At 31.7% G+C, this 27,280-nt stretch overlaps 1 protein-coding gene across 1 annotated transcript in view; it reads left to right on the plus strand.

Moving 5' to 3' along the window:
- Positions 1 to 3,328: 3,328 nt before the first annotated feature.
- The window catches only part of LOC124357942 (myotubularin-related protein 13), an 89,198-nt gene continuing 65,246 nt past the window's right edge, over positions 3,329 to 27,280 (plus strand). The window contains 5 exon segments of the mRNA XM_046810077.1: positions 3,329 to 3,526; positions 17,704 to 17,789; positions 18,777 to 18,932; positions 25,127 to 25,261; positions 25,976 to 26,195. Coding sequence (XP_046666033.1) covers positions 3,472 to 3,526; positions 17,704 to 17,789; positions 18,777 to 18,932; positions 25,127 to 25,261; positions 25,976 to 26,195 — 652 coding nt within the window. The 5' untranslated portion in view covers positions 3,329 to 3,471.

Genomic DNA, 27,280 nt, shown 5'->3' on the forward strand with positions numbered 1-27,280 from the left:
TATTCAGATATATACAACATTAACTGAGTGGAGTGAAAGTAAGTATTTTATATCCCCCAAATACCTGTATATTACCAGCACAGTATGTAAGTTTAGTATGGAGATTATCCTCCATCATACGATTTGGATTAATAACCTAGCACTCCTTATTTATGAGTTTTAAGCTTAATATTGTATCCAAGAAAATGAAACCAAATGGATATGTTTATGATTTTGAAATAATATAAAATAATGCAGAATGTTTAAATATTATGTTAACAGTTAAACTGATACAAACAAAAATACTGAGTTGGAATTTTTAGTACGGAATCTGTCGAGTTAGACATTTTTTGGGACAAAAGTTTTGACCTAGAAAATTGTTGGAGTAGGAATTTTTGTTCAGAATTCTTTGAGATTTCCAATTCCAACTCGACAAATACTCCACCAAAAATTGTAACTCCGAATCATTTCCTGATCAAAATATTCCGAACTGCAAAAATAGCGGCTGTCCAAATTTTGAGTAGTACGAGTGATCACGCAGCTGCAAGAATAATAGTGATCACGATAACATCCTTCTTAATACATTCAGACGAAACTTGGCAAAGGGACAGTATTTGCACATAGTTTGAATGGTTCGTTTATCAGTTTCAGTCAATACAACATTTTGTCATTCGCATTTGTGCAAACTCAGCTATTTTACAATTCAGACCCAAAATGACATATTTTTAATATATGAGGTATAATTTTCAAGAAAGTTCCGTTTTTATATATAGAAGTGAAGTAAACTTTTTCTAGCAATTTTATTTTTATTTGAAAGCCCACACTTGTACGGTATCTATTTTTGCCATAATTGCTATCAGTAATAAGGTATGTATCACATCTACAACCTTTTATATATTGTCTTCATAGAAGATTGCTGCCTGCATTAATAACGTCTGCAACTTTGATGCTATTATCTTCGTTGCGGTGCTGACCTTCAAGATGCTTCTGTTAAAAAACAAAAGCTAGTCCCTAGGTGCTTAATTATGGCTATTTGAGAGATTATAAAATTGTTCCTACCAAAATGTTGTGATGAAATCTTGAGTTCGTTTTTCCACATGTGGATAGACATTGCCATAGAACAAAACATTCTCGATAAAAATGTCATAGAGGACACTTCTTGAAACTTCAAGAAAGTCTTCTGATGATGAAAAAATTACGAAACGTCTATTCATGTTCACTTTATCATTCCCTTTCTGCACCATATCGTTTGTGATTATTGAAGATCGTCCACTCCTTTTCTGATCATGAACATTCTTTTGGTCATCTTTAAAAGCTCTTGGCCATTTTAATGCCATTCCATCACTAATATTTTCTTCACGATTCTGGCAGTGAAGTTCAAGTGCTTTCTTGCCTTTAGCACTAATAAAACAAATAACAGCTCGTACTTCACAGTTGGCAGGATTTTCAATTTACAGGGGCATTTGATATATGCAATAACAGATATAAAAACTTAATTTTTCCGTACTTTTATCTGTGGATTGCTTACAAATGAAGGTATACAGTGCGTAAACAGCGGAGCACAGACCACGGCACTGTAGCGGCGGATTTCAAAACGGTATTTTTAAGCAAGTATAAAGAAATTTTTAATTTATACTGTTATCAATATCACTTACGATTTCAAGACGGTGCGGTGATTGGTAGCTGTCCAAAATTTGGCAAAAGAATAGTTATATCTTCGTTATTATGCATCGTAAAGCAAAACTAAATGCCTTTTTCAATTTCTTATATCATTTACGTTAATTTATGTTCTTTCGTGTTTTCATATCTTTTAAGGGTTTCAGATAGGGACTGTACAAAATATATAATAGCATTGCGGAAATAATGGTGAACTCCATAAAATGCTGTAAATTCTAGCTGATTCAAACTAAATTTGGTGCTAAGACTATACATTGATTGAATATGTTCGTTAGCTTGTCTAAAACAATAAACAGGTTTAAAATGGTAGGTATTTACATCTCTGCAACATTTTATGTTGGGCATTTCTTAAATAAAATTACTTTCAGACTTTTTTATAAAATTGTCAAGAAATTTCTATCAACACTAGTTCTTAGCCTACTCATTTTACAATAGATCTTAGGTTTTTAAAACGGTGGCTGTTGAAAGTTGTAGTATAACAATCGAATCGTTTACCATAGAATACGTTTACTAACATAATGTTTGGGTTGATTCCAACTAAATCATGCCCTTGTTTTTACAAAGAAATTGTATATGCTCATGAAGTCAGTCCCTGGCTGCCTTGCACAGAATTTGAGACTGTGCAATAAAGTTTCCCACGGCATCTTGCTTGGCCTCCATAACCTTAATACGGTATTCCCTCCCACGATGTTGTAACCAAGGTTTCTGCATAGGCTTACTCTTAGTTATATCACACACTATGCCAATGAAATTACATAGGTCACATAGATCTAGCGTGGCTTTACAGGAAAAAATGTTTCAAACGTCTTTTAAAGCTATGAAAAATCTAGTAAATGCCGCTTCTGCAGGAGAGCAGAGATCAAGTTCATGCCAGGAACTGACCTGGCCTGCTACAGATGCCACAGACCACTGGAGATTTGTATCATTGAAGGATATAACAGTTACAGTCTTAATCACCGGACCGCTTGCTAATTCTATGACCTGTGGACTCCAATGCTTGAGGGTGAAATACACATGTTTGTGGTCAGTTATATGTGTTTTTGCCAATACATCATAGCTCCACTTATCAATATTAGTTTAATGAGTCCAGAGATGCAGCACCTCTTGTATGCTCGACAACACTACTATAAAAATTAAAACTACGTAGCAGATTTTAAATGTCCTGAGTATCATCCGAGTTATGACAAAAATTAATGTTGTGGTCATATACGATTATTACTGAGAGGCCTAGTGTGACCAAAAAGCCAAGACGCAACTAAAGCTAGTAAAGGGACCTTACAACCTGTCCAAGGGGTAAACGATACATAGCTAACTCCACGACCGAGTTTTCATTCACGACCGTAGGGTAAAGAATACACTGAACTCAATAGCTTATATTGAAAATTATGATGAGAATTCTACACCTATATACTAAAACCGAAGAAAGAAATAGACTAGACATTTTCATACAAGATTCATGACTTCTTTTGCCGCTAGCCTATCCCTTTGTTTAATATGTGGCCTGTATATCACATATAATATTGTATCGTATACTATCTACAGTCAAAGGTAGTATATAATAGTGCAATGAATAATAGATTATGCCTCTTTGTGCAAGTTCCGTGTTTGTGACACAAAACGTTTTTGTTCTCTTTGTAGGGTGTAAAAGTAAATGACCAAAAAAACATAACAACTGAAAGAAAACTGGTAAACGAAGAGAAGTGAATGTGTTAAGTGAAATAATTTGGGTAAAATGCCATAGTGTTGGGGTTATTTTTATTATGTAGAGAACAGATAAGATTTTGTTCTCTTATTTGTACTTTATGCCTTCACGAAATGTCACGTCTGGCAGATTATTTTGTTGTAGTTGGATATGATCACGAGAAAGAACGTAAGTCAGTTTTTATTTCAGTGTTCTAGTCCTATTTTCATTTCATGAAAGTGACAGCCGCAGTAACTTAAAAATTATACTGGGTTAGATAGGCTATACTGTTAGAAATTTAAATTGTTTTGTGTGTATAAATGTAGTTATAGTCTATTTTTCAATTTTAATTTAAGAGTAAAATCTTTTTTTCTTCCTTGGCTGATTGGAAAATTCAATAGTTCTACCACTGATAGCATACTATCTAACTTAGAATATATGATTTAGTATCAATAATATCTAGACTAATTATTACCTTGTCTAGTCTGTATTGTAATGTTAGGCCGTCAACTTCAATTTGTAAAACTTTGACAGATATCTAGGCTATAAATGAACAGTAAATAGAGTTTTGTATTCTAGGATTATATTGATCAGGTTCATAGGAAGCAGTTTAGAAAGATGTAGGCTACATTATTGTAAGCGGTCACTACATAATCGAATAAGGGATCCAAATTATCGATTATAATTGACTAAACTATTGGATCCAAAAACATCATTATATTTATTTTAACCCTAGAACTGGCGGTCATTTCATCCTGTAGTGTCGGGCTGTTTTGGAGCTTCGCGCAAGGTTTTTTTTAAAAAATTATTAAAAATATAAAATAAAAGCAATATAAATAAGAGTATATATTTTTGTGTTCAGAATTAAACGTAGAATTGCACTATATTGTAAAATTAACCATCAAAAATTTTCTAATAAACACTTTTTTTAATCAAATATAAAATTTACGAAAAATATTTCTTAAATTTGGGGGGGACCATACCTAGCAAATGAAGTTATAGTGAGAAATATTTATAAGTGAGATAGCCATTCTGTGTCAAATTTTATCTAGTTTCAGAAAAACATAAACATTATACACATTTATGAAAGCATCATAAAGCTATAGAACAAAAAGCAGCGATGCGTATAAATTCTGAAAATCGGGTGTACACGTAAGACTTTGGTAAAACAAGTTTTGCTAATACATTTATCTATGAATACATGTTATTTTGCATATTTTATTACTTAGAATAAAATAGAATATACAGTAGTAATGAAATAATTACCATAAATTATTTTTTGAAAAGTAAAAAAAGTTAAATTTTGCCATTAGGCTATTCAAAAATTTTGCGAAAAATTTTCATTCAGCAAAATATAAAATAGTTTCTAAAGCTTGTACTATATCAAAATTTGTAAATTTATGGTTTATAAGTAATAGGAAATATTATGTAGTTAGAAAACTATAAATATAACTAAAGATATTGAAAAAATATAGAATAACCCAAACAGTTATTATATATAACCAAAGAAATTACAGGAAATATATATTTTATTGTGAAAACTATCTATTTACCAAAAATAAATAGTTACTTCAGAGCTAAAAGAGTGCTATAAATAACGTTTAGTAAGTGAAAACAATAACAAACTATGTGAAATGAATTTTAGCCAAGTCATTTTGACATAGCCTACACAAAGCCGGTAATTTCTCAAACATATTTCAGTAAATAGAAATTGATTTATTCTAAAATATATATGTTTACACTACTACGACATCAAACAACACACTACACATTAAATACGACACTAAAACACGCGTAAAACTATTAAAACTTACAAATATCCACAGCTCGGCACGAAAGTGATACAGAACGGCAGCGGCAATATGGCGGTCACAACAAACGGCGTCGCGTTTTCTTTTACGTTCAAAATAACAAGCTTGCTACGTCATAACCATAATACAAAGAGGAATAAAACTCATCTGTTCCTTAGCATTTTTATTCCCGAATCCAATGGTGCATGAATTATATCGATACGTTACCGGAGTATATTATAAAAAGTAATTATCCGAGGGAATGTTTGATCGACAAAATTTTGACGGTTAACACCACAAAAGCGGCATTAACCGACATAATTATGTCGATTAACAGTTCTAGGGTTAAAGGGTAGGGTACGATAAGCGGACCCGGATTTTTATATTGAAGAATGTAATAATCGATACCTAATATTCGCATCTCAAATCCTAGATTATCAATCGATATAAAGTATCTATAGTCCAAAAAACAATCATATGTTTTAAGTTAAATTAAAATATGAATCTAATATTTACAGTAATGAAACAAATTATTATAAGCAAAATTAGGAAAACTGAAGACGACCATATTTGCTCCTCTCACAGTTACAGTTGTTTCTGTCCCACAAATTTCACATAGGCCTAATGGAATTTCCGCACGAGTCCAACATGTTGAAGTCATGAAAAACAGGCCATGTCTTATCATCTTCCAAAGCAATGTCATGTAGTTTTCTAAAAATGACTGCCATTTTAATAATCAAATGATACTTGTATGTAAAATTGAAATATTACCTTACGTGTATTATTTGAAAGTGTTTACAGCTGTTGATATAGATTATTTAAGTTATTTGTTCAAAATAATTAATCAGTATCGATTGATTATATCAGTGGTTATAATTAAGTAATATCATTTGCCAATTTTGATATAAAAAACCGGGTCCGCTTATTGTACTCTACCTAAGTTTTCTTTTGTTATGGCTTTGTTGTTTTAATTTTTATTGTGTAATCTATTTAGTCTGGGAAGTATGGAAGTGTCGGCTGCAAAGTGAATACGGTTTTGAATCGTGTGTGGTGAATACAGTCTATATTACTTGTGCATTTAACTATTTGTATTTCACAATAAATGTGTCGTTCTTAAATAAGTGAATTCAATGATCATAACTAAACGTCTATTTTTATGAATTTGTGGCTTACGTTACGATCATGATGGCGGTTGACAATGAAGTTGCTTTTTGCGGCTCTTGTAAAAATGATGTCAAAACTGACGACACTGCTTTTTGTGTAATCTATTCTATTTATTTAGACTCAGAAGTATGAAAGTGTCGGTTGCAAAGTGAATACGGTTTTAAATCGTGTGTGGTGAATACAGTCCATATTACTTGTGCGTTTCACTATTTGTATTTCACAATAAATGTGTCGTTCTTAAATACTTACTTGGGTAATTCTAAGCAATATATGGGTCAACCTCGATTTTTCTCATATTACAATATAATGTTCCAATAGTCAATTAGAAAAGGTAATGACTAGAATTTCTTGCCGGAAAGCAGTTATAGGGAGCAGGCAACTCATATTACAATATAATGTTCCAATAGTCAATTAGAAAAGGAAATGACTAGAATTTCTTGCTGGAAAGCAGTTATAGGGAGCAGGCAACCGCGAGAATTACCTATTAGTGATCAGGGGCACTGACGTGATCTGGGCTTCAAATTTGGAACTACTCGAGGTTATTTTTTTTCTAAAAGAGCAATCAGCGCGAAGCGCTGCGCAGCGGGCAAGCATCGTGCATGATCTTCGTCTATACTGAATTGATTCAGGCCAAAGGAATGACACATATTCCTTTACTAGATTTTTATGGAGATTTTGTATTGGGCGGATTATATTGGTTTACTTTGCTTTCCAGCATGTAATTATGTGTTTAAAATTGTTTTACATACATTACCTACATTATATTGTAATATGTAATAAAAATTTATCAGAAATTTTTAATAAAAAAAAGGATCACGCACGATGCCTGCCCGCTGCGCAGCGCTTCGCGCTGCTTGCTCTTTTAGAAAAAAAATTAACTCTAGTAGTTCCAAATTTGAAGCCCAGATCACGTCAGTGCCCCTGATCACTAATAGGTAACTCTAAGCAATATATGACCGTCTGGTGGTTTCCTGCTCCCTATAATTGCTTTCCGGCAAGAAATTCTAGTCATTTCCTTTTCTAATTGACTATTGGAACATTATATTGTAATATGAGAAAAATCGAGGTTGACCCATATATTGCTTAGAATTACCCTTACTTGATTGCAGACGCCAAATTTATCACTATTTATGTTTACACAGCTAGCGTGATACCAAATTCCATTGCATAAAAAAGCATTGTTGTCAGTTTTAACTTGTATTCTGACAATAAAATACTTTCCTTTTCAGTTTGATGGAAATCCCAGAGGCAAAGATAATTATTCGTGATGAAATTATAAATTAATCAAGCTCATGACAACCAGTGAAAACAAAAACTAAAATGAACAGCAATTAATTATTTGAAAGTAACTTCGTGCGTATAGGCCTGCTTCAAGGGTCGCTAGTTTAGGCCTATTCGGGGGCAAGTTGGCGACAGGAAATATGACTCGTTAGGTATTTTTTGATTCATTATGAAACTGGGAAAGTAACATATAATGAAGTTTATTTTAGTCTCCAATATGGGAAGCTTGTCCAATAATAGTGGCCTCCGGATAATAAGTACCATTAAATCATTTGTATGGTATATGAGAGATGGTCGCAAGTGCAACGATAATGAACATGCGTTATTTGTGTCACAAATTGTCGGACACATTTATTCTTCAAATTAGCAAATAGTAACTAAATGTCACACTGCTATGTTTGTCACATTTTAATAAATACATATAGCCTAGGTAGTGTTTTATTTATCACTAAGTAATTGTTTTTTTATAAATAAAAACCCACAATCAAAGACTATACTATAATCTGAAATACCAGTAAAGTAACTGAGTTTGACATTTTGGTTTCGGTAGTTTAGATAATTATAAATATCGCTAATTTGATTGTGTTGCTTAGCTAAGCAGTAGCTCAGTTCTTTTATATGTCAAATGTAATAAATTCAACATTCCCATAATATATTGATCAGGCGTCATCAGCTTAATATTTATAGCCAATATATTTTATTACAAACTCAAATGAATACTTATTTATTGTACAGTTCAAGTTTAGACGAATCCCATTGATTAATTTAGTGATATGGGTAGAGTATTACCACCTAGTGGACCATGTACCCTGTTTTTTGTTTATCAATATTGATAAATTATATTTAAAAATTGGAACAAAATATATTACAACCGATTTTATTCAATTAGTCTAATCCTAACAAATAAGCTAACTTAACTCAGATGGAATGCAATATGCATATTCAGTTTTTATACCAGTATAGCTGTTTCCCGCGGCTTCGCACGCGTCTCTTAAGCTTTGCCCGTATATTTCTTTGCCTTCAAATAGTGTTTGGATATTTTAATATACGTAACTACTGTGTTGTAATTGCAGTTTATAATGTGCAGGCGCTTTGATAACTTTTATATCTTGCAGTACAGCCTGGTGGTTAGTTACATCAATGGGCATTGCGTATAAACCTTCTACATAGAAAAATACAAATTTTCATAGTGATCGGTCCAATAGTTTCTGAGTCTATAAAGGACAAACACACAAACATTCATTTTTATATATTATGATTGCAGAAACAGTTTAAACAAAATTTGTCGTTTCTCTTAAGCTTACTCTATGCTTTAAAACTATAAGTGTAAAGAAATTTATATATAAATATATTTTTTGTCGCATTATATATGTTTACAAAGAACAGCTGATTAAAAATTTGAAAAGACTCTTTCACTTAATAACATATGTTTGCTGCAATGCATTTCTTACGGGTATTTCTGTAACCAGTGGGGCGGAATCCTGAATCGGGAAAGGGATAAAAAGTATCCTATAACCTTCTACAGATCAAGACGAACAAATTAAAAAAAAATTAGGCGAATCCGTCCAGCCGTTTGTGAGTGATGCTGTTACACACGAACAGTTTCATTTTTATATAATAGATTAATAAACAGTATTTTTTTTAAAATTACAATCATTGGTATTATCATAGTATGTTGAAAAGTATATTTCAACAATTAACTTCAGTAATCTATATTTTCTGCAAACACAACATTTCAAACTGCAAACATGTTTGTTCTGTAATTGATGTTTGCGTTATAATTATATTATGTTATTAACATTAACCCTTTGAGTGACTAGGCTACATCCAATTGGTAGCCCATTCAATTTACTTGTGAAAAACGCCAGCGTCTTACTGGTAAGACGTTTAACAAATATTCATTATTTACTAATTATTTAAAGTGTGTTTTGCTTCCATAATCCACACACACATAAGCTTTGTTTGGGTACACTTTAAAAAGCAGCCTACAATTTCCAAAAAACATAATTTCAATTTATTAGTTTCAGTAATTCTTAATGTAAACAATAAACTGCAAAAAGTAACAATTTTTTTGTGAAATTTTAAAATACCGATAAGTATGAGGAAATTGTGTGAGATATTTCTCAGTTTGGCTCCTGGTAAATCATGGAGAGAATCCTTTCCTCCATTACACAAAAGTAGTTGCTCACTGCTATCCAGGTAAGCTGTAAATATAATAATGTTTTTCTGATATATGGGTCAAGCCCATGATTGATTTTGTTCATTTTTTAATGTTATTGTTAAATTATGTTATTACAAATTGGGTTCCTTCTTGTTTTTCGGAGTCCACTATTTTTGGAAGAAATTTTCTTACCAGGGACCTAAAATCTATACATTATTGGTAATAACAGTCTTTATTTGACTACTATATCGAGGGATGTATTTCCTCTTTTCACCTGAAGTGCCAGGTGGTGCTGTAGGTGCCACCACAACCCGCACCAATGGCAAGGGGCATTTCAAATCTGTTTATACTTACTTATATCATGTAACAAGTAATAAATAAAGGGGCAGAGCCTTCTTTTCGCTGGCATCACCTTCGTTTTGCTATACAGAAAACAAGAACTGGTCGTTATAATGACATATAATTTTCACAGTAAGTCAAATTAAGTCTGTTGCTTTTAATAGTTAGTGTTTTTAGGTCCCCGGTAAGAAAAACTCTTACAAAACTTGTGACTCCTGGATAATACCAAAGTTCCAAAATTTTAATGTATTATTTTTGTTCTTAATATTGCATTGTAATTATTGTTGCATACGAATATTACATAAAATCGAATGGTTTGATAATAACAATCGAATAACAAGTGTAGACCGCTTATAAAAGTCTCCCCTTTGTTTAACATTTTTAATGGTTAAATGTATTTTGAAAGCCATAGATAAACAACCAAAGGTTTTTATCAATAAATTTGTTTAAACATTGCAAGGCATTTGTTGGTTAGGCTTTAGGCTTATTATAACTAAAATTACATTAATTTGTAAAATTATTTGCTTGCATAGCCTACTTAGTGTTAAGTTAGGTTTTTTACGCTTTGTAATATTTAAAATTACTGAACTATTAATGATAAAATTAGTACACATGCTAAAATAGTAATCACTTTTTAATAACGTTTAGATACCAGTTTATTTTTTCTGTACATCTTTATACACAGTTTTGAACTACATGATCTAGTTTTATAACAAGACTTGTAATTAATTAGGCTACCATTAGATCATATTACCAACTAGTTTATGGCGGTAGTGTCATACTCACAGACTTAATAAAGAGAGAGAATGTCCTGAGCTTTGCATTTGTAAGAACAGGGTGATTACTAATGACGGGGCGTGTACTGATGACCCTCCACTAATGTAACTGTCAATGATCATTACCAACTTTAGAGTTCATGGCTGTAGTGACATACTCACGGACTTAATAAAGAGAGAGAATGTCCTGTGCTTTGCATTTGTAAGAACAGGGTGATTACTAATGACGGGGCGTGTACTGATGACCCTCCACTAATGTAACTGTCAATGATCATTACCAACTTTAGAGTTCATGGCTGTAGTGACATACTCACGGACTTAATAAAGAGAGAGAATGTCCTGAGCTTTGCATTTGTAAGAACAGGGTGATTACTAATGACGGGGCGTGTACTGATGACCCTCCACTAATGTAACTGTCAATGATCATTACCAACTTTAGAGTTCATGGCTGTAGTGACATACTCACGGACTTAATAAAGAGAGAGAATGTCCTGAGCTTTGCATTTGTAAGAACAGGGTGATTACTAATGACGGGGCGTGTACTGATGACCCTCCAACTAATGTAACTGTCAATGATCATTACCAACTTTAGAGTTTATGGCTGTAGTGACATACTCACAGACTTATTAAAGAGAGAGAATGTCCTTAGCTTTGCATTTGTAAGAACAGGGTGATTACTAATGACGGGGCGTGTACTGATGACCCTCCAACTAATGTAACTGTCAATGATCATTACCAACTTTAGAGTTCATGGCTGTAGTGACATACTCACGGACTTAATAAAGAGAGAGAATGTCCTGAGCTTTGCATTTGTAAGAACAGGGTGATTACTAATGACGGGGCGTGTACTGATGACCCTCCAACTAATGTAACTGTCAATGTTCATTACCAACTTTAGAGTTCATGGCTGTAGTGTCATACTCATAGACTTATTAAAGAGAGAGAATGTCCTTAGCTTTGCATTTGTAAGAACAGGGTGATTACTAATGACGGGGCGTGTACTGATGACCCTCCAACTAATGTAACTGTTAATGTTCATTACCAACTTTAGAGTTGATGGCTGTAGTGACATACTCACGGACTTAATAAAGAGAGAGAATGTCCTGAGCTTTGCATTTGTAAGAACAGGGTGATTACTAATGACGGGGCGTGTACTGATGACCCTCCAACTAATGTAACTGTCAATGTTCATTACCAACTTTAGAGTTGATGGCTGTAGTGTCATACTCACAGACTTATTAAAGAGAGAGAATGTCCTTAGCTTTGCATTTGTAAGAACAGGGTGATTACTAATGACGGGGCGTGTACTGATGACCCTCCAACTAATGTAACTGTCAATGTTCATTACCAACTTTAGAGTTCATGGCTGTAGTGTCATACTCACAGACTTATTAAAGAGAGAGAATGTCCTGCGATTTACATTAGTAAGAACAGGGTGATTACTAATGACGGGGCGTGTACTGATGACCCTCCACTAATGTAACTGTCAATGTTCATTACCAACTTTAGAGTTCATGGCTGTAGTGTCATACTCACAGACTTAATAAAGAGAGAGAATGTCCTGCGATTTGCATTTGTAAGAACAGGGTGATTACTAATAACGGTGCATTTACTGATGTACCCCAAGGCCCATGTTAATAATCAATGACAGAGTATTTTATTGTCAAGCTTATATTGAAAAACGTTGTCTCTATAGACTGCACACTTTGATTATGTAACATATTCGAGTGTATCAGTCAGTTGAAATTGTGATGCATGTACTATAGGGTTGTAAAATATTCAGGTTTGTACAAATCAGAGTGAACACCCAATGTTCATAATTATCCGGGTATTTTTAATTTTAATTAAAATTCCTGTCTTTTAGTTAGTAGAACCTTGTAGAAACTCAGTTTTCCAGATCTGTTAGAACACTTTAAAGCTATTGGTATTGACATAAATTATAATAAGGACAGCACTTAAATAAAAATTTAGCAAATAGAATTAAGTAGATCTGACTTAATCAAAAATATACTTCAAACAATGCATTTTGATTATTTAAAAGAAGATTCATAAACTTCATCTACTCTATAATTAAAGTAAACTGAACAATCTTCTGCAATAATAATATTTAAATTATTATCGTTATTAGGAAAATTGTTACTATGAAAGAAGTAAGCACGCTCCCCTCCCACATCTTAGTTGCAATTTTAAATTTTTTGTTACAAATAAAAGCCAATTATAGTACCTAATTGACTGAGCGTTAACAAAGCCTACCACTGGAAAAATTTAATTTCTGTCTGTCTGTCTGTTTGTCCACACCAATTCTTGAGTTTAACAAACTCACCTACTGTATACGCTATACATTTCCCATAAAGCTTCATCTCTCTATGTGCAACATTATTTCAATGATGGTGCTTTTTTACTACATTGAATTTGATCGAGAGTAAAGCAAACGTTTTTAAATTGATCTTAATGTGTAATCATGAGAAAATCATAAAGTGAATAAATTTGTGAAGACTGATAACAGTTATTTTTAATGTTAACCCATTGGCCTTGTATCACGGAACGGTTCCATGACAGTTAGTCTGGGCTCAAAATTTATATCACGGAACCATTCCGTGACAAGTACAGTGCCATCTAAATAATGTTTGTTTAACTCCTTTTTCAACCAAATGTTAGTGTAAATTAGACTAATATTGTTGTAACGCATAAGAAAAACTGCAATACTACAATTAATTTAAATTTAAATGAATATTACTTAACCTGTTACTATAAGAATATTAGTGTACTACAAGAGGAAAAAAATCAATATTCTTGGAATTTTCAGTATTTAGAAAAAACATTTATTCTGACAAACTATGCATATATATTACACATATTCTAGTATTGCTAGGTAGAGAAATACATTTCAAATAAAATAAAAGCAACAATGGGGTATTTTATTTTATATTATTTGAGTAGAAAAATTTTTAATTTAAAAAATTCCAAAACTTTTTTAGTTTGTACAGCATTATTATTTTTAAATTATGACCAAATATATCTCTATCTATGTATTATTAAAGCCCATTTCACGTTAATCCAAAAAGATATAACTTAAAAAATAAATTTTTTATAAACATATAACAAAACTCTTACATTTTTAGCATGTTTAATAGGATAACTCCAGTTGAGCTGATAGTAAAAATATTTATAAGCCAATGGGTTAACATGTGGTACAATAACACATATTATAAAGTTACTTTGTCAGATTGGTTGTTAAGTCCTTTCAATACTCCACTAAGTTGTGTTAATTTATTTATTGTTATTTCGTGTATCTATTTACATCATTATAGTACTCATACACAAACATGACAGAATAATTATGTATAGAATAAAAATTGTGCTGCAAATGCTAAGACATAGCAAAAACAAGAGCCATTTGAGGTTTTATCATAAATAGTCAGAAAGTTTATAAATATTAAAGTTTACCCAATGAAATTTGAACCGGTTTATTAGTATACAAACAAGATAAGAGTTTGATAATGATACATATCCCTCCACGGGATTTGGTTAAACACTAAAGTCTACATCACAGGATGATATCAATTAATCAAGAATTAGGCTAATTGAGCTATAACTTGAAATTTTTGTTAGGTATTAGGCCCTGAGAAAGCACTCTCTTCCTCCCCCCTCTCTATCTGTGTGTGTATGTGTGTGTGTGTTTGTGTTTGTTTGTTTACCGCTGGATATCTGAAGAATATATTGAGATATGGACTGGTGTACTGATAGCATGTAACAAATTAAGTTCTAGTTTAATCACTCTGATACTTTTCTGTGTACAACAGCACTACGATAATGAAATAATCCCTATTCTATATTCAGCATATAAGGAAAACAATAAAAAAAGTTAAATAGGATAAAATACGAATAAAATAGGATTTGTAAAATTCGGAACTCTGTAAGGATCAGGACTTGGTAATCCTGTTCATAATATACTTAAATAATTTGTGCCTATAAGATGTTCAAGATGCTCTTTCCTCTTTAGCAGATGATATGACACTCTGCTATATATTAGTTTTAGTTTGCACAAAGATAATGCTTTTCAAAATCCTATAAAATATAAATGCAATAATTGTTTACATGGAAATACTGAATGAAGTGTTATATTGTGGAAAACTGAAAAATATCAAGTATTTAGGTATAAATATAGAACAGGATTCAACTTTGAAAAGGCTCAATGATGTGTTAAAAAGGAATTTAAATAGTGTATAAAAAACATTTTATTTTTAAAACCACTTTGTCCTGGAAGCAGTATGTAGGAAATCTATTTCTCTCTTGTACACAGCAGAATGGAGTCTGGGGCGGGACACATCAAACAAATTCACTGCCTGTTTTTCCAATGCAAAAACGATTTGGAAGGCTTGTCAAGAACTCTAGGTGTGAGCATGCCGTTGTTTACGGGGTTAAAAATACTTCACTAAAAATTTATACATATTTAAAGCAATGAATATTTTTCTTCAAAAAAGTGGAAATGGAATACCAAATAATTGTGTACATGACCTTAAAGGTAAATTAAGGAATATTCTCGTACAGAAGTCTTTGGCATTTAACATTATTTTATCAAAACAAATAATCTTTTGGCTTTTTGGTTATTGTGTTCAGACGATACTGATTTCTTTCTGTACATTCCACAGTAGTAATATAAGAAAAATAAAATACAAGGTAAAATAGGTATTTGAGAAAAAGATGCTCACTTTTTTGGGGAAGTAAGTATATCTTAATAAACTTTAATTGCTTTTTTGAGCTAAGTTAAATAAATACTAGAAGGCACCTCTAACCGCCCTTTGCCTCTCAAGATGCTTTTCACTAGACTACTGTACAAAGAAGAAGAAGATATTAATTTATTCAAAAATGTACATTATATTATGGACATGTTTCGATTTGTACTAAATTATTTAAATCTGACAAATCTTATTAATGATTTTGCTAGTATAAATAGTTTTTTGAGTTTGCCTTGTTGCCACGATCAAAAATTTTGTCAAAAAGTGTATATTTACAGCCGTTTTACTCTGGTCTTAGTTTTTCCCATAGTTGATTTTCCCTTGTTTCCTGATCAAGAAAATACCTATACCGGCGGAGCAAGTACTTTTTGTTATTCAATGTTTATTGAAACTATATATACAGGGTATTCACAAAAGGGTGTCACAAACTTCTGTGGGTGATAGTTCTCATAATTTCAAACGATAAATGTCATATAAACATAGGTCAAGAAATGTCTCGTTTAGCCGCTAGCCGCCATCTTTAGAATAGCTAGTTAAGCTAAAGAAACAAAATTTGGCACATAGGTTTGAATAGATAAAAAGAAAATTTGAAAATATTTGAGTAATTTTCTTTTCTAATTTTCTTCAATATGAACAAAATGGTGCCTGCTGACAATGTTTAAAGTTAAATAACAAAAAACCAGTATAGCAATAAAACATTTACTAAATGCCAGAAATTTTAACATTTTTATTTTAATTCTAAAACTACTTGTTTAAATGAAATCTGTCAATGAATAAGCTAGCACAATCCTTTAAATGTAGGCTTGTACAAGCTGGGAGCAGCAAACATTTTCTTTTGTTAGACATCAGTATACACAGATCTGAGAAGCCTACTTCTATCCAAAGACAACTAAGATGGGTTGAATAATGGACTTTAAATTTATAGTAAAAGTTAGACAGTCTATTTTGATGGTATGATTACATATATAATAGCAGTTGCCACGGCTTCGCACGCAATTTCCTTTAGAAAAATGGTACACTGTATTCACATATTCTTTTTGTATCACATTCTAAACACTCCTGAGATAATTTATAGTCACTCCTTCGTGAGCCTCTTGGGCGCATCATGAAGTTATGTACCATATTTCCTGCCTCTATGTTTTGTAGTTTTTTCTAGGTGTTGATAAGTTATTCACTACAATTAATTTATATGGACGAATCTCGAGAAACTAACTTATGAAGGTTAATAATAAAAAGGTTATAAAGAATTAAATTTGCTCTATTAAAATTAATTTTCTGTCTAAGATATTTCCAGTATTACTGAGGAGTTTGCCTTATGCTCCTATCAAGAAAATGTAACAATGAAAACCAATTTTGATCATAAAGCGTTTTCTTTCGGCTCTTTTCATTTACCTTCGATCGAACCAACTTCGATTACCTTATGTGCAAACATTCACAGCTTTGTACGATAAGGTGATTTTTATAACAGCGTTTAATAGTATTTTCATTGCATTAAATAGTTTATTGATCATTGGTGCAATCTAAATTTCTGCATTACACTACTGATCGAGCACTTTACAATAATAATTTTTTAAATGTAAATAAATGTTTCCGCCTCTTTGATGAACTTTAGCTGAAAGTGTTAACAGCTGTTAAGTGTCAGTTCACTTTGTATTACGTGTTGTAGCGCAGTCTGCCGGATCGAAGGTAAAACATTCCAAAATCAACAACAATTTATAGATAAAATATTAATTAAATAAACAATTTAAAGTGGACAGAGTTGTAAATCTAAATCATTCTCGAATCCCCTTCAACAAATTTTGTCAAAATCAGTCCAGTCGTTTAGGAGGAGGTCAGTGACATACACACGCACACAAGAAATATATATATATATATATAGTTAATAATAGTGTTGGCTTGTGTTGTACCTTATCTAGTTATCCCTGATCGATTCATTAGTCTGCACTGTAATAGCTTCCTACATCTGATCAGTATTTATGAACTTGATCAGTTTGATTTATCTCATATTGAATCAGCTTGCTAGCTAAGGTTTAAACATTGGATACAATATTTGTTTCTCTCATAAAAACTAATGCGATTGTACTTTAGTTATATTGTAAATTGAATTTTGTTCTAGGAAGTGGAACCAGCAGTGGAATAATAATCCAACGATTTCCAGATAAAGACTGGCCAGATACTCCATTTATTGAAGGGATAGAATGGGTAAGTCTTATTTACTGTATATGGCTATTTTTGTTAATTTTAATATTATTATATTGGTTTGCAATTTGTTTTATATATATGTATATATAAAACAAGATGGAGGAGCTTTGTTGGTGTGGCTAAATATCACCTCTGATATAAATGGCCTTGGAGTAAGTAAGTAAGTATATATATATATATATATATATATATATATATATATATATATACACATACAGAGTGTTTTGTAAGATGTTTCAAAACGATTGTGATAGAACGTATATATAGTAGAATAGTGAACTAAACTGATTTTTCCATTAATCAACGTTTGCAAATTTTTTTGGAGTTTCATTCTCTAGTTTTTCAAATAAGCATATAAAATGCTATATATTATCTCAAAGGTTGTTCTTTGTAAGCTGAATATTTTGGTAAAGTGAAGCATTTTTAAATGTTGGCCAAAAAACTGAAATCTAAAAATACATATTACACTATGTGTGTAGTTTTGGAGATAAGATTTTTTCCATGTTTACTTTTTCAGAGGGTTTTTATCGTACTGTGTAATGTAACTTGTTCATTTTCTCTAGAAATCCTCTTGTGGCCAAAGTCCAAAATGTAGAAAAATTCACAAATATTATATCAACATTCGAGACACACTGTATGAAATATTCTTTATGTTAATTTATTACAGACTATCTCAGTTATTTACTGATAGAAACTATTAACTTACATTTGCATTTATCATTTTAATCCATTTATTAAGCCTATATAGAGCAACATTGAAGTGTTTAAAAAATGTCCTCCTCAGCTTTTTGAAATCATATGGCAGTTTTTGCTTTTACATAATACAAGCAACCGGTTTTTTGTTTTGTTTTTTATGCTTATATTTTATTATCTAATAGTATATTGCTATTAGATTTATATGATCCATTTATTATTTTAGATTTATTATATTTATTAGTTTTTTACTTTTTTTTATATGTTACAAAAGTACTTTTCTTTTGATTTCAGTTCTGCCAGCCACAAGGATGGGCCCTTTCCTCCGAGAGACAAGAACCAAGGTTTTTTGTCTCTGTTCTCACAGACATCGACGCAAACCGCCACTACTGCGCCTGTCTTTGTTTCAACGAAACGATTTCAATTACACCAAGTAAACCTGTAGATGAGGTAGGAACGATCAGCATCAGTTTTAAATTGTAGAATATTGATGAAGTGTTAACTTTGGTATCGAAACTGACCAGTTTTTTAAATGTCAATCCATTAAAGCAAGGAACCAAAAGTTGTATTATGTTACATTTCATTATTTTTTTGTATCAAAAATTTTAAATCTATAACACAAGTTTATCAATATGATAATTTATAGTATACATATATATTTATAATACACCACACACACACACACAGGTTTCACTGACCTTATCAAACAGAATAAGGAGAGTTGATACAGTACAAGGTTGATGGTACTGATAAAAATTACTATGGTCACAGATAGGATTTGAACCTACTCTATCTCTAACACAGACCCAAAGTCCGATATCTAAGACCACTTGGCCATCCCACAATCCCACCTGTAACAGTGATTAGTGCTATAATAAACTTTCAGAGAATCTAAAATAAGGTCTTAAGTGGTCTAATTATGTTTGTGCACCAATCCTTTTAGAATATGTTAATTAATATAAACATTTCATTGCTAAGACATTTAATTTCTTTAAATCAAAATAAATTAAAGTCAAACAAAACAAACCCAAAAGGACAGTGTAATTAACTTTTCAAATTATTCTGATTATTATTAAAAATAATGCATACTCAATATATTTTCATATTTACAAATCTAAATATTTAATTAGCCATAGATATTGTAATTATTGTACAATTTTCCTTTAACTGTACCTGTTAAGATCCTACAAATTTTTTTATGAAAGATTACCTAAAAAGTGAACAGTGTTGTATCATTACGTAGAGAGGATGGTTGGCAGTAGCAATCACAAGTGTACACAGCTGATTAGGTTTGCTAGCCTATTAAATGCTAACCATTAGAGTCATCATACAGTGTTGTATCATTACGTAGAGAGGATGGTTGGCAGTAGCAATCACAAGTGTACACAGCTGATTAGGTTTGCTAGCCTATTAAATGCTAACCATTAGAGTCATCATACAGTGTTGTATCATTACGTAGAGAGGATGGTTGGCAGTAGCAATCACAAGTGTACACAGCTGATTAGGTTTGCTAGCCTATTAAATGCTAACCATTAGAGTCATCATACAGTGTTGTATCATTACGTAGAGAGGATGGTTGGCAGTAGCAATCACAAGTGTACACAGCTGATTACGTTTGCTAGCCTATTAAATGCTAACCATTAGAGTCATCATACAGTGTTGTATCATTACGTAGAGAGGATGGTTGGCAGTAGCAATCACAAGTGTACACAGCTGATTACGTTTGCTAGCCTATTAAATGCTAACCATTAGAGTCATCATACAGTGTTGTATCATTACGTAGAGAGGATGGTTGGCAGTAGCAATCACAAGTGTACACAGCTGATTAGGTTTGCTAGGCTATTAAATGCTAACCATTAGAGTCATCATACAGTGTTGTATCATTACGGAGAGAGGATAGCTGTTAGTAGCAATCATAAGGTGACATAGCTGATTACATTCGCTAGACTATTAAAGTGCTAACCATTAGAGTCATCATACAGTTTTGTTCTAAGTTAACTTTCAAACTAATAATGAATTTTTATTTTGACTTTTCAAGTTAAAAGCCAAGCTTGAAATTTGCTTATCTTTTGATTGAACTGAAAGTGAATTTTTTTATATTTCTGAAAATTAATTTTTCGTTAAAAGTCAAATTGTAGTATTTTTTTAGCATCGCAATACTTTTATGATATATTTGGGAGTAACTAAGAGTTACACACTGTCAGTAAAAAATCGCACAAAGACAGTACCATTTGGAGTATGACGAGATTAGGGCCAGTAGCAGGCCAAGGTACAGAGATACAGTGACTGTACACAAAGCTACCCAGTGACAGTCATTCACTGATAGTGCACCACATTCATTTACATCAGACCACAATTAGTTGTTATGCACTTCCTGTTTTCTATCACAACACACACTCGTAACTGTAACACTAATTGCACTGTAACAAATTAGTGAACAACCGTAGATTACTTCTTGTTTTAATAGTCCCATCAAGTCATTATATTCGTATTTTTATAATATAACTTATTATATTTGTCAATTTTTATGTTCTTTTACATATTTATATGATACATTTAAAAAATTCAAAATTTTTATTGTTTAGTTTATTAATTATAAAACTTGTGCAACTCATGAAATATTCCTTTTCCATTAGTCATAGAATGATCTCATAATTCTATATTCACTTCCATCTGTCTGTCTGTAACTGTTATAGTCACAAGCCCATTTGGATTGATTTTCCAGGATTTTTAATACTGAAAGAAAGAAAGAAATTTATTTCTTAAAGAAAGTAATATATACATCTGATATTTTTTGTTTGTTAGACTGTCAAACTAAACATAATCCTCTTGAAAATATTCTTCTAAATGTAAACAAAATACAAAAACAAATATGTTAAAAACAAGAATAGAATATAACAAAGTCTTTCTCGTGCTCAGTCTGACCTTAAGACAGAACACATAACAATATTTAAAATATACCATATTATGTTGTAACAAATATAAACAATAATAACATTTAATAACATAAACTTTAACTTTCTTTAAGAAAGATACAGGGCCTCCAAAGCAGAGCTTGTAATGAGGTCCCATCCTTGAATTTAAAATGAATATTTTTGGTCGGTTTTATTGTTGTATTTTCTTGATGGACTCCCTATACTTAAACTCTAAATAGAAATATTTATATAAACTTTACAAAAAAACAAAATATAACGGTCAAAGGTGTGCTACATTAATAAAGGAAAAGAAAAATACATAGGCTATAACATACATATATACATACAAATCACATACATACTCCAAGACGACACGCATACCTACATCTGCATTTTTATACTTAAACTTAAGGGCACTGTACATTTCTGGGATAAAAATGGAATACTAACATATGCATATATTATAACAATAATCTTTTAAATCAAATAACATAATTCAAGATCATAAAAATTAAGTAAGGAAGTATGTGAAAAAATAAAATAATGTATGTAGTAAGTTACAAGTAAATTTCAATAGTAAGGAAGTATGCGAAAAAATAAAATTTCAATATTATCTAAACTAAAAAGCCAAACTCAATTTAAAAAGAAATTCTGTTTTGTTTTAATCGAGTTCCTTATAGTATAAGGCACGTAGTTATATAGTCTAGGTGCCAAAAATGAATAAGTTTTGGTAAAATAAGTTTTTTCAGGTTTTGGAACAAGTACATTATCAGCATTTCTCAATTTTAATCTATATTCCCCACCTCGCTCAAAATTCCCACTTCACTGTTATAAAACATGCATGCTTTGTGCAAACATACACTTGCTATAGTTTACCAAAGTATGTAGAAGTTGAATATAGAACTGGAAAAATGTTAGCACTCATCCAAAAAAATATACACCACAAAAAGTTGCGGTTGTTGAGCAATGTAAATATCAAGTTTCATATATATATATTGAAAATTAAATAAGGCTATTGCCATTTATACACATTTGAATAATGTAAACAAAAGTCGTTTGACAGGTATTTGGTCTTCCGATCATATGTTAGTTTGGTTATTTATGCGTTATATGTGAAAGAAAAGGCCAAATACAAAATAATTGAATCATAAAAAGTGAGGGCTCTGTGGTGTAATGGTAGCACATTCACCCGGCAAGTGAGAGATCCGGGTTCGAGTCCCGGCAGAGCAAGTACTTTTTGTGATTCAATGTTTATTGAAAAATTATATATATATATATAAACATTGAATCACAAAAAGTACTTGCTCCGCCGCGAGCAATTATATATTTATTTGTATATGGGAAAAATGCAAAATTTATTATCCAATACGTTAGATAGGCCAATGCATACAGTACTAGTGATTGGGAAATCTAGAATTTTTGAATCATACAATCTTTTTTACCTAAGTATGATTTTAACAAAATCATCACCAATCAAATTTCTGTCTTTCCTAAACCTTTGGAGACTGTTTGATGATACAAAAAATAACTCAACAATACCTTTCTATTGTACAGGGATTTATAGACGTTCAGAAAATAGCTACATTATAAGACCAAAGTCATATCACCTACATTCTACTTTAATTTGGTGTTATAATATGGGCTTCCAGAATATATGCTTTTAATCTGCAAAAATATGGCATTAAGTTTGTATCACTTATTGGAATTAAAATGTTCAATAAATTTCAAACCATCATAAAAAATTAAAATGTTATGTACAAAAGCACACTTATCAATTAGGCTATCTACGATTTTTCTTAAACAAAATGTTTAAAGACCATTCATTTGCGACTCTCGACAATGCATAAAAATAAATATAGGAAATACTACATACAAGTCCAATTAGTATTAGATAATAATCCCAAATTTGTGTTCTATTAGGTACATACAAGTTGATAAAGCTTAGTATAAAGGGAAAAAAATTAATTGAAAAAAAATATAAATAGTTTTTTAAAAAGATTTTATTTTTATGTTGTTATGTTTGTTTTTAATTGTTTATGTAAAGCTATTAATTTTATCACATAGTGTTGAATCTGATTCTAAATGTTTATTTGTACTGGAATAAAGATTGAAGCATTGAAGTAAAGCACTACAGTGTAAATATACAAATATTTTGCAATTACAAATTAAATGAAAATACACTGAAAAGATTAAAAACTGTTTTGAGAACTAACACAACCTAAGTATATACTATTTACAATATACAGTCTTCTATCAACTATGTCAGTATAAAATATAGATGTGTAGTTGATAGATAACCAATTTTTATACGTGTAAAGGAAATCTCTAGATCTGTTCCATGAAACCGCAGTATTTAGAAACAACCGCTCTTATCCGTTATGTATTTTTTATTGTAAAATTCCTTTCGTGTGATACCTGGAAGTGTATTGGCCATTTGTTACTCTCCCTAAAACTTCACAGCTGGTCCTAGTTACATAACTATTGTATGAGTTGCTAAATTGAAGGGATGAGGTTTATTTAGGAAATTTTCATACCTATTTGGAACAGTTCGTTTCATTAGGCACTCACAGATGTATCATATTTGTTGGAGTTAAAACCCCCCTCCCATTTGATGGTTATTAAGTCATAGCAACTACTATCAGTCACAGGTCACTGTCAAGTGAACTAACAGCAACCAAATTGTTTGATAGAGGGAGCGTTAAACACCGGAGCATAATGATCTAAAACATTTTAATCTTAAGATAATATATTAAAATACAGTAAAATATTTCATCTTGAAGGTTTGGATTACTGCTCCTGTATTGCATTGCATAATCTTGGAGTTTATAAAAATATTTATTTTAAAATCCAGTCTAAAAATGTTATTTTAATTTTGCAATAAAGTGAATTATTTGTTTAATATTCAGTCTGTAATGGAATATTTTTAGTTGATCTACTGAATAAGTATCAGATAAAAAAATTTTTATAAAAACACTAACCTGATTGGACCAAAGTTATTGAAATTCTTTCAATAAAGTGATATGAGATCTCAGCATGATAAAAATTACTTGAGATCAAATTCATGAATGCAAGCATTTTTTAAAATTGTCTAATCATGGAAGTCAACGATTTAGGAGAGTCTAGTCTCAAAGTCAAAATCGTAATTTTTGATAAAGCTATAAACCGGCAAGCATTTCACGTATGGGAAATACTATTATTTCTGTACATATTTGTAATAGATTTGTTGAATTCATAAAAAAAAAAGAAAAAAACGGGTCAGTACAATAATAAAATGAAAAAAAATTATCTTAAAACTCTAACAAAGAAATTGTACTGTGTCTATTCTTGAGTTGGAGTTGCCAATACTGGTTTTAAATATTAATATTATAGGCTGTATTTTGCTCTCAACTTGAATTTTTCAATCACATAACAGTATTTAATATAAAATCCCAAACAGGCAGACATATGGTGAGCCTGCTGTTCAAACACATGTCTGATGTTCACAGAACAACCGTTAACACAACATTTAACTGAATTGAATTTTGTCAATTTTCCACCATCAAGTGACTGATGAACAAAAAACAACGGCATAGCCAATCAGTCCAAACTAATGTATCGTGCATATTCTGGCAATGAATCTCATTGTCTATTCTTGTAGATTAACTCAATTCCGTCAAGTGGCAGAATGCACACTTAAAGTGTTAACATCAGAAGACGTAATGATGACATTGATGATGATGATCTGTGCAGCAGGAGGAGGATGCTCTGGACGGTCAGACTAGCCCGCACAACATCAGCCTGCCCACCATCACACATCACAGCATCATGTACGCGCCCAAGTGTCTGGTGCTCGTCTCTCGTCTGGATTACATTGAAACTTTCAGGGTAATTTCTCCGATTCCTCGTGACCTTAAGCACAATAGCTAAGAGTATTGTATCGTTAAAAATAAGTTGGTAAAATTATTTTCAATAGCAAGGAAACTTAAATGTGTATATAAAACATTATATGGTTCAAATTAATTGTATATTTATTTATTTATACATAATTGATTCATTATTGGTTCTGCTAAGTTGTTCAACTTGTCAGCAGAGTCCACTACACAATGTAAAAAATTATACAATCTAAATGTTTTTATTTATTTAAATTATTTTATTTGCTGTCTCTATTCAAAGCCTAAGACACTGGATGGGCTTAAAATAACAATTACAATAGTGGCTAGTAAAGATAATTATCGCAACCAAAAGAGATTGATATAGCATCAACAATAAAACTACATTAACAACAAAACTAATGATAAATAGATCTATGCAAAACAATAACAATAACTCAACAAGAACAACAACAGTGAGAAGGGAAACATTGTAATAAAATAAATAATATTAACGGAAATAGAGTACAAATATATGGACATTTCTATAAATTTTAACAATAGTAATAACAATATATTTAATTCCTTTTTAGACAAGTCTGTATCATTGTCATCAGCTATCTTGGCAAACAGACCAAGTACCTTGCCCCTGCAGTAATTATTACTTGATTGTTTGTTTGATTGTGTAAATATTGATCATTTATGTTCAACATAACGTGTTTGGTTACAGAACTGCCTGGGTATAATCTACACGGTTTATGTGGAGAGTGTGCCGGTACCACTGGAGAACGTGGTGAGCAACATCCTGGGGTGTATACAGGTACCTCCACCTGGCGGGCCACAGGTGCGCTTCAGTATCGGGGCGGGGGACCGCCAGGCTCTCCAGCCTCCTCTCGCCCCCACCCTGCCAGTCACCCACACTGCCGTCAGTCTGCTCTTCCATCAGCTCGGTTAGTCTGTGGTCGAGAGCAGAGAAAGTCTTCCATTATGCAAAAAAAGGATTAAACCTATCACTAAAGCTTTATATTTTCGTTACTAAAAATGTAAGGAAGATTACTTTATTTCCAATATGTCTAATTATTACATTGGATATCCTTTTGGTGTGCCTTTAAAATTCATTGTGTTTCAATCAGCATGCACATGTGCTTGTGAAAACAAACTTTATCAATAATTTACAACATCACGAGCACTCAAATTCTGTTTGTAATCTATTATTCACAAGGAAAACTTTTAAGATATTAGTGAAGGTTAAGTATTTTGAGAACAATTAATTTTATAGAAATTGTAGTTGGGTTAGAACGATAAATTTTCCTACAAGTAAAAAGTCATACAGTTTGTGTGGGCTTTTAGCTTGAATAATAAACTAGGTTTCTTCACACGTCGTAGCGCTTGGTGTTTATTAGTCAGCATGGCTAATGTGTGTATCTATCTGCCAACACCGTGACATTGTTCTTTGATTATTGAGTCACGTTATTGTATTGTTGTTGGATTTTACTCACATACTTGTTTGTTACCAAGATCTCAATCAGCATGTTGGACTTGAAAATATTGAAATACTTTTTTTTTCTCTTACTTGGAATTTCAGTTTATAGATCCATGATATATTTGCATCATTACCTTTTGTATTAGATGTAGAAGTATCCAGATTGTGATAAAGTATAAACTACCAGACACTGGCTATGCAAACCCTTTATTCTTCAATCCTGTAAATTGCAAAGTTTTGGAGGAGAATTCACCCAATTCCCTGGATTACATCCCTGTTTTTAATATTAAATGTGTGAAAGGACAAATCTTTGTAAAAAGTATCTTGGCAAAACCGAATCTACACCAATATGCTTCCGTGGAATGATAAGACAAGAAAAATCAGTCCAATATCAATGGTGCTGTCAAATCAAAATCTTTAAAACGATTTTCAAGTTTTTGCCTTTGTTAGGTAATTCACCATGATGGTTTGAACCTACAGAGGACAACACTGAGTAGATGTTGAGTGTTGAGTTCCTGCGTCCTGTTTGTGTTAAGACTCCATGTGGTTTTG

This window comes from Homalodisca vitripennis, chromosome 3 (genome assembly GCF_021130785.1).
Source record: "Homalodisca vitripennis isolate AUS2020 chromosome 3, UT_GWSS_2.1, whole genome shotgun sequence".
Taxonomy (NCBI): domain Eukaryota; kingdom Metazoa; phylum Arthropoda; class Insecta; order Hemiptera; family Cicadellidae; genus Homalodisca; species Homalodisca vitripennis.